At 36.3% G+C, this 10,381-nt stretch overlaps 1 protein-coding gene across 1 annotated transcript; it reads left to right on the top strand.

The window, feature by feature from the left end:
* Window positions 1-346: 346 nt before the first annotated feature.
* On the top strand, window positions 347-10,016 carry LOC118482618 (protein FAR1-RELATED SEQUENCE 5-like). The gene is made up of 5 exons (XM_035978179.1): window positions 347-524; window positions 1,282-1,669; window positions 8,984-9,179; window positions 9,597-9,899; window positions 9,969-10,016. The coding sequence occupies exons 1-5, from the start codon at window positions 347-349 to the stop codon at window positions 10,014-10,016; spliced, it is 1,113 nt and encodes a 370-aa protein (XP_035834072.1).
* Window positions 10,017-10,381: the final 365 nt, after the last annotated feature.

The raw sequence follows: 10,381 nt of genomic DNA, 5'->3' as shown, positions 1-10,381 counted from the left end.
TCACTCAGTTCGCAAATACACTAGCGTTCACTCTAGAACCCCACCCTATATATATATATATATATATAGGTAAAGAGTATGGTACAAATTACCTAATCGTACATTACATACGCGACGATAATAGCCATACACGTGTCCTGATTCGTTTTTCATATATAAGGTTAAATGAGGCAATTAATTCAATCATCTGAGGGTAAATTCGTCTCTTCATTCAATCAGCGAGCGAGAAGTTCGTTACACTAATATCCCGGTAATTATCATTCGAATCAGTTTCAAATTTTTCATAATTCTCAATTTGCAGTTTTCGTTCTTCTGTGTTAGGGTTTCATTCAATTGTTTTTTTTCGATGGATCCACAGAGCAGCACTGGACGAGCAACTGTTGATTTTGAAGAAAGTCGACCTATCGGTGATCATGCTCAATTATCTGCATATCAGAGAGTTTCTATTGAGGATGTTTTAAATCCGCGACCTGCAAATCCAAATCCAATTGCAAGTTCAAGTGCTCTAAACAATTGTTTTAATGGTAGTTATGTTAATTCAGATCTCTAAATTATTCGTATACTTGTTTTTTGTTTAATCATACCACTGATTTTACATTGTTGTAACTGTTTTTGAAGTTTGAATGTTGAGTATATTTTTCACATGAAAGCAACATGTACAAATTCGCATGTTATGAGTCTTTCAATTCGCATTTGATGTTTATTTTCCTTAAGTATTTCGCATGTTATGGTATAATAAATCGCATACATAAAACAGATTAATCAAAATCATCAACTTCGCATGTTTTTTTTCATAGATTTCGCATGTGTTGGTGTTCTTTAAAATGAAATTATGCTGTTATTAATATATCGCATGTAAATAGTCCGATAATTCGCATGTTTTTTGTTTTTCTGATTTGATTCATTTAGATGAAAGGGTTTACACTCTGGAGGTTCAAGCATCAGCTACACCTGTGGTTGGAATGCAATTTATCTCTATTGAACAAGCATATGCGTTTTACCAATCATATGCTAAGTTAGCTAGTTTTTCTATTCGGAAAGGTGGTGAAGTGCACAGTGGTGGTATAATCAAAACTAAGTATTTTGTTTGTTCTAAAGAGGGACATAAGCCACTGTGTATTGACGATCATTATTCGAAGTCAAAGAAGCAATTCAAAACAAGGAATAGGGGGACTATTAGAACGGGATGCAAAGCTCAACTTATGATTTGCACTGTGGATGGTAGATTATATACAGTAAAGAGATTTGTTGATGGGCATAATCATAAGTTTGTTTGTCAAGATGATATTCACATGCTGCCAGCTTACAGACAATTGTCAGATGTCCAGGAGGAGATGGTATGGGAATTAGGCACTTTAAACCTTGGTCCTGTCAAAGCTTTCCAAATAATGAGGAAACGTTATGGTGGTTTTGAGAATGTTGGTGCCACGGTTGATGATTGCAAAAATTTTAGGAAGCGAATTAACAGCTATATAGGAGAATATGACGCTGACATGGTGATTAATAGGATGACTGACAAAAAACAGTATTTAGCTGATTATTCGTTTAAATACTCTGTTGATGATGACAAACGGTTAACTGGTTTGTTCTGGGCTCATGGTTTATGCAAGCTTAACTATATGGAATTTGGGGATGCGATATCCTTCGATGCAACTTTCAAGACAACCAGGTTAGTGTTTCAAGACAAACATCTTTTTTACTATTTTTCGCATGTTATATGTCTTCATGAGCTTGTAATATCGCATGTGTAGAAGTGGTGTTGAATATATCGCATGTTATACTTTTTGTTTTCGCATGTGGTTTTTGTAATTCGCATGTTTTCAACGTGTTTTCGCATGTGTTGTGTTGGTGCACTACGTCTGTCGACTACGTCTTGTATCGAGTCTTGTTGAGCATAGGTTAGAACATGGCACGAAATCTAAGAAACATGTCTTCGACTAGGTTTCGCTCATGTGTCATCTTGATGGTTTCGCTCATATGTCATCATGATGATTTCGCTCATATGTCATCATGATGATTTCGCTCTTATGTCATGTCCGTATAAGCGAAACCTGTTAGCCTATAAATAGGTCATATGAGCGAAACCACATAAGAGTTGTAGGTGTTCTCTTCCGATAAGCCACGAAGTGCTGCCGAAGTGTTGTCAGGGCTTGTAATTGCTTCAGTGATCAATACAACAACAGTTTAAAGTGAATCTAGCTGAAATAGCACCAAAGCATTAGTTTCCGCCTCTTGTTTTGGATAGGAATTCTTCTGATCGACTCAATCAGGGCCGAAAACGATCCTACAAGTGGTATCAGAGCTCAGGAGGAAGAGTTCTTGCCATTTCAGCTGCATTTATTCTGTTTTTCTACACATTCTTCAAAATTACAAAATTTTTCTCGGTAAAAACAGCTCAAATTCACACACAGCACTCGTAATCATGCATTAATAAATCCTTGAAAGTTTCAAATCTAAAATCGATCTAAAACTTAAGATTTTTGAGGTTTCGCTTTTTGTGACTCGAGGAAATGATGATGTCATCAGCTAATTTCGCTCATCTGATCACCTGATTTCGCTCATCTGTACAACATAATTTCGCTCTTGTGAGCAATTCAGTAATTTCGCTCATAGGGCACTTGAGGTTTCGCTCCAGTGACAACTAAGTGGTTTCACTTTTATGACAAGCATATTTCGCTCTTGTGACAACTAAGGTTTCGCTTTTAGTGACAATCAGGGTTTCGCTTTTAGTGACATTTAGGGTTTCGCTCCAAGGAACAAGCTTGATTTCACTTCTGTGGAACTTCAAGATTTCGCTCCAAGGGTTAATTTTGCCTAAGCTTGGAAATTTGTGAACTTTGAACAATGGACACTGAATTTTATAATGCCTTTGCTAGCCCGATCACAATCACGCAGAATGCTTTACTTGAAAACGGAACCGGGACGTTTCAGAAAACGCCTAAACTCATGGATATTGATGATTACAATGCATGGTCCGAACGGTTTGGAAACTGGGTTGAGGCTTATCACTTAGACGCGTGGGAACACACTGAGGAACCATATGTTAGACCCACAACAAATGGTGTGCAGTTAACAATTAGAGAAATGAGTACGGAAGATAAAAAGAAATATCGAGATGAGAAATTGATGGTGAGTTTGCTTCAGCAAGCGATAAAAGAAGATATTCTGATACTACTTCAACATGATGGAACTGCTTATTCAATTTGGACAGAATTGGAAGCAAAATTTGTTGGAAGTGATGATATGCTCAAAAAAAATGACTCTCATGAAGAAAGAATTCGATTTATTCCGTGGTTTGAAATCTGAAAACACCAAGCAAATAATTGATAGATATTGTAACTTGGTGAGAAATATGACAAAACTTGGAATTAAAAAAGATACTGATGAATTGATTGAAAAACTTGCAGATGCGCTACCTCATGAAACTTGGGGAACGTTTCTGATGATGCTGAGATCCAACAGAAAAGATTATAAAAATATGACATTGGGAGACTTCATCAAACACCTGGAAGCTCAAGAGATGGAGCAGAGGAAGATTGCCAGGATGAAGAACTACGATGGAGAACAGGACATCAGCCTGTATTACAAGAGTGGTGTTACTGGAACGACAAATCATTCTCCAAAAATTGAAACTGCTTTCAGTGTGAAAATTTCTTCTGAAAAGAAATCATCCCAAGGATCAAGCAGCACAAGATTTTCATCATTCGATCCAAACATTTCTGCAACAAAGAACGGAAGAAAACTTCAATGCAATATTGTATTAAATCTTGAAAGTGATCAAGATTATTCTGAAGAAGTTGCTAAAAATCAAATGTCTTTGTTGGGAATGGTTTTGGAATCTTATAGTAGTTTTGTAGCCGGAAAGATTGGTAATCCAATGCTCACGAAAGAGGATTACGATCAAATTGATGCCGAGGAGATGGAATTGAAATGGTGCATGGCTAGTGTGTTAAGATGAGCTGAGAAGTTTAAACAAATTACGGGAAGAGATGATTTCCGTGAAGCAAATGTTTCAACTTTAGGCTTTGATAAATCTAAAGTTACATGTTTTTGTTGTTGGGAAAAGGGGCATTTCAAGAGGGAGTGCAAAAATCGTGAAGCTACTGGAGCCCAGAATCCTTTTGGCAACAATGATTATCACAAAAAGGCGATTTATCATCAAATCACACCACCAGCACCGCATCAGGCACAAACTGCACACGGGAGAGATGTGATTGAAAGTTCAAAAAGAGCATGTCTAGTTAATCAGGGCAAATATGATAATTTTACCTGGGAAAAATATCTTCCAACAAACAGCAAAGTGTGTTTGGTAGAACAAGATGATGAAAAGTTGGCTGAAGGCTTCTGTTGGGACAATTTTTGCCCAGATCAAGAACTTATGGCAAAAGAAATGTCCAAAAACACTTCAAATGTTAACGCTTTCATTGCAAATGCTTACGATTTGAAATGTGTTGAAAAGTGCAGAAAAGTCATGGAAGCTGCTGAAGCAAGACGGAGAAAGCTTGAAGAAGAAGAAGAAGAGGAAGAGAGATTAAAAGCTGAAGCTGAAGCTGAGAAAAAGAGAAGAGCTGAATTTTTACGCTCAAACAGAACAGTCAAAGATGTTCCTGAATTTGAAGTCAAAGTTGATGCAGAACCAGTCAAAGTTCCTGAAAAGTGTATGAATTGTGATTCTTTAATCAAACAAAACAATGAGTTGCTGCACAACATAAACAGATTGAAAGAATCCTATGATACAATGAACAGAGAAATCAACAAGTATACTGATTCAAACGGTGAACAAGTTGTGGCAATGAATACACTGAAGAGAGCGTACCTGAGGCAGCTTGATGATGTTAATTTTCACATAAAGAAGTGTGCTGAGCTGGAATTAAAGCTGGAAACACAAAGAATCGAGACTGAAAGAGTCAACAAGTTATTAGAAAGTTACTCATGTTCTACTTTTGTTGTTGACATGATTTATCCGGTTGTTGAGAATTTGAAGACTTTTAAAGAAGTAAAGACTTCAGAAGAGAAGAAATCTGTGACAAAAGACGAAGATAAAGTGAAGATTTCTGGTAAGAAACCAAGTGTGGTATACAATAGATGTCCGCCCCCGGTCGAAAATGGATATTCACCTCGAAATCCAAATTTTGAAAGAGTTGAAAAGGCAATAAATTTACAATGGGAGTCTGGACCGTTGGATAACTTGCCAGAAAATATTGATGTCACATACACGTCATCCGACACTGATCATGAGTCAAAGTTGATAAAAAGTGTGGTCGATCAGGTGTTAGATAAAGATGACAGTGAGGAGTCAAACATGAAGTCCAAACCTGAGTCAAAGTCTGAGTCAGATGCGTCAAAGCCAACAATCAAAAAGGACAAACGGGTTTATGATAAAGAGTTTTTGTTATCAAAATCTAATTTGAATGATGAATCATTCAAAGTGGCATATACTTTGAAAGATTCTGACAAATTATATTCTGATGAAGCTTTTCCAATAAGAAGTGTCAGAGTCGAAATGATTCAAACGGTTTTCAAAATTACAGAAATTAATATTTCTGAAATAAAAGATTTAAATCTTATCGGAAAACCTAATCAATACACTTCAAGAGAACAACAGAGAATTAACAAGAAAAATGAGTTACAATTGTGGTTATAGTTTGCAAAAGAAACCAAACCATAATCGTAATTTCAAAAAGAAAGGTCTTGGTTTTATTCAACCGAAAAACTATAAAAATGAAAAAGTTTATAAACCAAAAACAGTGTTTGTTTCAGGTAAAACATCAGAAGCTGAGAAAGAACAAATATTCAAAAAGCAGACAAATCAGGAATTCCTTGCCAAGAAGCAAGAAGAGTTGAAGAAGAATGATGGTCCAAAGAAGATTGAAAAGAGAACTTGTTTTCAGTGTAAAACTATTGGTCATGTTGCTAAGGATTGTCCGAAGACATTCAAACCAAAACAGGAAGTCTCTGGTAAACTGAAAGAGAAAGTCGTCGAAAAACTGAACTTTCAACCCGAAAGTTTACTGGCTTTGAAAATTCAACTTTTGAAAAAGGAGAGTGTTCAAAAAGTGTTTTAAAAGGAAAAGAAAATGTAAAAAATCAAAAATGGGTTGTGAAAGGTTCAGGTAATAATCCTGGTGATGAATCTGATTCCACAAAATCAGAGGAGCCACGTGTTGAGAAAAAGGTTGAAAAATCAGTTCCAACTATGAACAATGAAAATTTTCCACCTTTGCGTGCTGAAAATTTTTTGAAGAAAGTTGGAAAAGTTGAAATTTCAAATCAATTTTATTCTGACAAGAAGAAATTTGATGTTGAAAAGACTTTCAACGGAAATGTGAAACGCATCTTTGGACAAATGGTCAATGGTAAGGCCAAAAGTGTCAAAGATTTTTATGCTTCTAAACGACGTGTTCACAAGTCTGTTGAAAGAAAAGATGATGAAATTGTTACACCCAAGGAAGGTCATGCTTGGGTGGATATATTTTTCAAAGAGTAAAAACCTGACTTGCCGGAGATCCCAAGTTGGTAATTGTGGATCATGAATCGGCATCTTTCTTAATCTGTGTTTGAGAAGTTTTGCAGGACTTGCCGGAACTCCCAGGTTTGTAAGCGAGGAGTAGGAATCGGCACCTTGAGAATTCAACCAACAGATGGTAATTGGTTGAAAAACAGGTTTGAAATGCTTAATTGTTAATCCTTCAAGTGGTTTATAAGATTGTTGTTTTTACAAGTGGTTCAGAATTTGAACCAGATTGATTCTACAAGTGGTTAATCAAGGTCATTAAATTGAACTTGAATTAACTATCATTCATAAAATTGGCAAACAATGTGATGATTTGATCCCCAATTTTACAAGTGGTAAAATCAACAAAACTTATTTTCCGGAAAAACCATTCTGATTAAAACAAATTTGAGTGTTTTGAAATCATTATGGGAAAATAGTTTGTTGTGTGGGGGAGTTCTGATTGTTTATGCCAAGCGGATGGAGAATTGAAGCAATTCGATATCAGTTGTCATGTTCTGTATAGTTTGTTTTCAATTTCTTTAAATGATTTTGAATTTTAGGGGGAGTAAGAAATTTTAGAAAATCCAAAAACATTAGAAAATTTAATAAAGCCAAAAACATGATAAAACTGAAAATGAGTTTTTGTTGCATAAAAGAGGAAATGATAGTACATCAGTGGACTATCACATCATGCAAAAGAGATGTAAAGTCAAAATGTGATAAACAATCTCACTGCGGATGTGTTAGTAGGTTTTTACACATTTAGTAAACTGTAACGAGATATAAACCTAAATACAAACTTGTTTATTCTGTGGGTTAACAACTTCTTGGATATATAGGTAACCCCTGAAATCTTGTTTGAAAGGTCCCATATTCTGAGATACTAGGTTTTTTGCTCAGTGATATCTGGGGTATTATCCCGGGACTTCTGCTGTATGGAAATACTGACCTAGTCCCCGGATAATGCTTTCCGCAAATGCTTGAAACATAGCATCGCCTCAGCAAGCTGATGAAACAATAAAATTGATAGTCGCTGCTGTTGTAATTAAAAGATCCTCTAAAGGGGACACACCGAAAGTCGAAGCCGTCACCTCTTTGCGTATACGGAAGTATCAACCTGAGCTCTCACGGCCCTCGCACATAACCCCTTTACAGATATCATCTGTGGTATATTCACCTGTAAGACTGAATATTGGGATCCAGATACGAGAGTATATTCAAGTGGTGGGACACACGAATAAGTTTAAGTAATTAAGACACTAATTGTGTATCTCGAAACAGTTGAGCTTTGTGTAAAAATTTAAGTGGACAAACATACTGACAATCTAGGTGAATTGTTTAAAACTTAAAATGTAATCAAGCTTAACGGTGTTGGTGATATGTCTCAAAACTGATATGATCCTCTTGCACGAACTCGCAAAAATATTGTCTGTAAATATTTTATTTTTTGCATTATTTTGTTTACAAGTGGTGTCATTTACTTTCATTCAGAATATCAAAAAGATTTTAGTGTGTTTTGGCATAAATTTTGAAAAATACAAAAAGATTTTCGTCGACTAATGTTGAAAAGCTGATTTTCGAAGTTCTAAGTGCTAAACATGAAGAACAGGTTTGGGAGAGAGTATGTGAAGTTGTTAAAATTGATTGATAAGAGCTAGGGAAAGATCCTGAATGTAAAATCATTACTGTAGTTTCTAAAAGTTTGAAAGTTTAATCTTTAAAAGAAACTTATATGTTGGGTAGAGATTGTGCAGGTAAATGAGTGCCAGGTGACGATCCTGAACCAGATGAGAGCCTGATCACAATCTTAGAATGAAAGAATTCTAGACTACGATCCCAGCAAAATGAAAGGGGGAGTCTGAAGACACCGTGTCAACATCCGAGAGAGGGGAGTTTGTTGATGATGAAGATAGAGATTGAGGATGCTTGCAATGACAAATACTTCAGAGAAAGATTGAAGATTGATAAAGACTGTAGGTTGACAATCGAAGACTCGACACTGAAGACTCCGTCAACATCCGAGGGGGAGTTTGTTGGTGCACTACGTCTGTCGACTACGTCTTGTATCGAGTCTTGTTGAGTATAGGTTAGAACATGGCACGAAATCCAAGAAACATGTGTTAGACTAGGTTTCGCTCATGTGTCATCTTGATGGTTTCGCTCATATGTCATCATGATGATTTCGCTCATATGTCATCATGATGATTTCGCTCTTATGTCATGTCCGTATAAGCGAAACCTGTTAGCCTATAAATAGGTCATATGAGCGAAACCACATAAGAGTTGTAGGTGTTCTCTTCAGATAAGCCACGAAGTGCTGCCGAAGTGTTGTCAGGGCTTGTAATTGCTTCAGTGATCAATACAACAACAGTTTAAAGTGAATCTAGCTGAAATAGCACCAAAGCATTAGTTTCCGCCTCTTGTTTTGGATAGGAATTCTTCTGATCGACTCAATCAGGACCGAAAATGATCCTACATGTTGTTCAGGTACAAAATGGTGTTTGTTCCGTTCACTGGCATTGACAACCACTGTCGAAATGTAACACTTGGAGCTGGGTTGTTGGCATCGGAGAGCATTGAATCATATAAATGGCTTCTGAATTCATTCTTAAAGTCATTTGGTCAGCAGCCAAAGGTTGTAGTGACGGATCAAGACCCAGCTATGAAACAGGCTATTGAGGAGGTTTTCCCTATCAGCAGACACAGATTGTGCATGTGGCACATAATGAAAAAAGTGGCAGATAAGGTATAGCATGCTATATTGTCTTCTGTTAGCGTTATTTTTTTTATATTATATATTTTTGTTATAGGCTGATATAAAAAGCATTTATTGTTATAGGTTGGACACGAGTTGTGCAAAAACGATGAGTTTAAAAGGAGGATGTGCGACATTGTATGGACTGATTCGATTGAGCCCGAAGAATTCGAGAGACAGTGGAAGTTGGTGATGATTGAGTTCGGTCTCACAGAAAACAAATGGATTGATGATATGTTTGTGATGAGATCCATGTGGATTCCGGATTTTTACCGACATGAGCCAATGTCGGGACTTATGAGAACAACTTCAAGATCAGAGAGTGAGAACCATTTTTTCTACCAGGTGGCTAATTCACAACTCACTCTCATAGAGTTTATGAATCATTTCGATGGTGCAATGGATGTCCAACGTTTTAATCATAGAAAGAACGATCATATTTCAAGATATATTGAGCCTGCTGATTGGAGCGAAACTACTTTGGAAAAAGATGCTGCTAAGAGATTCATCAGGTCTATATTCTTTGATAAGCAAATAGAGATTTATGGTACAATTTCTGAATGTCTGCCGATGGACACCAAAATAGAGGGTCCACAGATCAGGATAATGTTGAAGGACTTTAAAGCCCATGGAGATGGTTTATTGGAGGTATTATAGCATATTTATTTCAAACATGCGATTTTTTGATAACATACATGCGAATTTCTTTTTTTTCAGATCATCATCTTGCAATATGCGATTTTGGTTTGTATCATGCGATTTTAAAATTTATTCATTTGCATGATTTTTTTAGACATGCGAAATTGTTATGTTACACATGCGATTTTAATTGTAATTATATTTTTTTTTTTTTTGGTTTTTCCTAGGTGTGGTTCAAGAATCTTGAAGATAATGTAACTGCACAGTGTAGCTGTTTGCGTTTTGAGCAGTATGGGCTGCTATGCAAACACATTTATTTTCTTTTCAAGATGTTTGGTGTTAAAGAAATACCAAACAAATATGTTACGAAGAGATGGACGAAGGATGTGGTGCCGAATGAGTTAAATGTGAAGTACAATCTAAATGTGGGTGGCAAGGATGTGCAACACAAGGTTAAACGGATTGCTCGTGAAATCATCCACACAGGGGAG

Source organism: Helianthus annuus, chromosome 10 (genome assembly GCF_002127325.2).
Source record: "Helianthus annuus cultivar XRQ/B chromosome 10, HanXRQr2.0-SUNRISE, whole genome shotgun sequence".
Lineage (NCBI taxonomy): Eukaryota > Viridiplantae > Streptophyta > Magnoliopsida > Asterales > Asteraceae > Helianthus > Helianthus annuus.
Note: the sequence above shows the minus strand (reverse complement) of the source record. Positions and strands in the feature narration are given on the sequence as shown.

Bases quoted from the DNA above. Each gene is read 5' to 3' on its own strand.
- LOC118482618 (XM_035978179.1), top strand. From the start codon at position 347: ATGGATCCACAGAGCAGCACTGGACGAGCAACTGTTGATTTTGAAGAA. The intron at 9,180-9,596 runs GTTTTCCCTATC...TTTTTCTACCAG, and splicing joins TGAAACAGGCTATTGAGGAG to GTGGCTAATTCACAACTCAC. The intron at 9,900-9,968 runs GTATTATAGCAT...CTTTTTTTTCAG, and splicing joins ATGGAGATGGTTTATTGGAG to ATCATCATCTTGCAATATGC.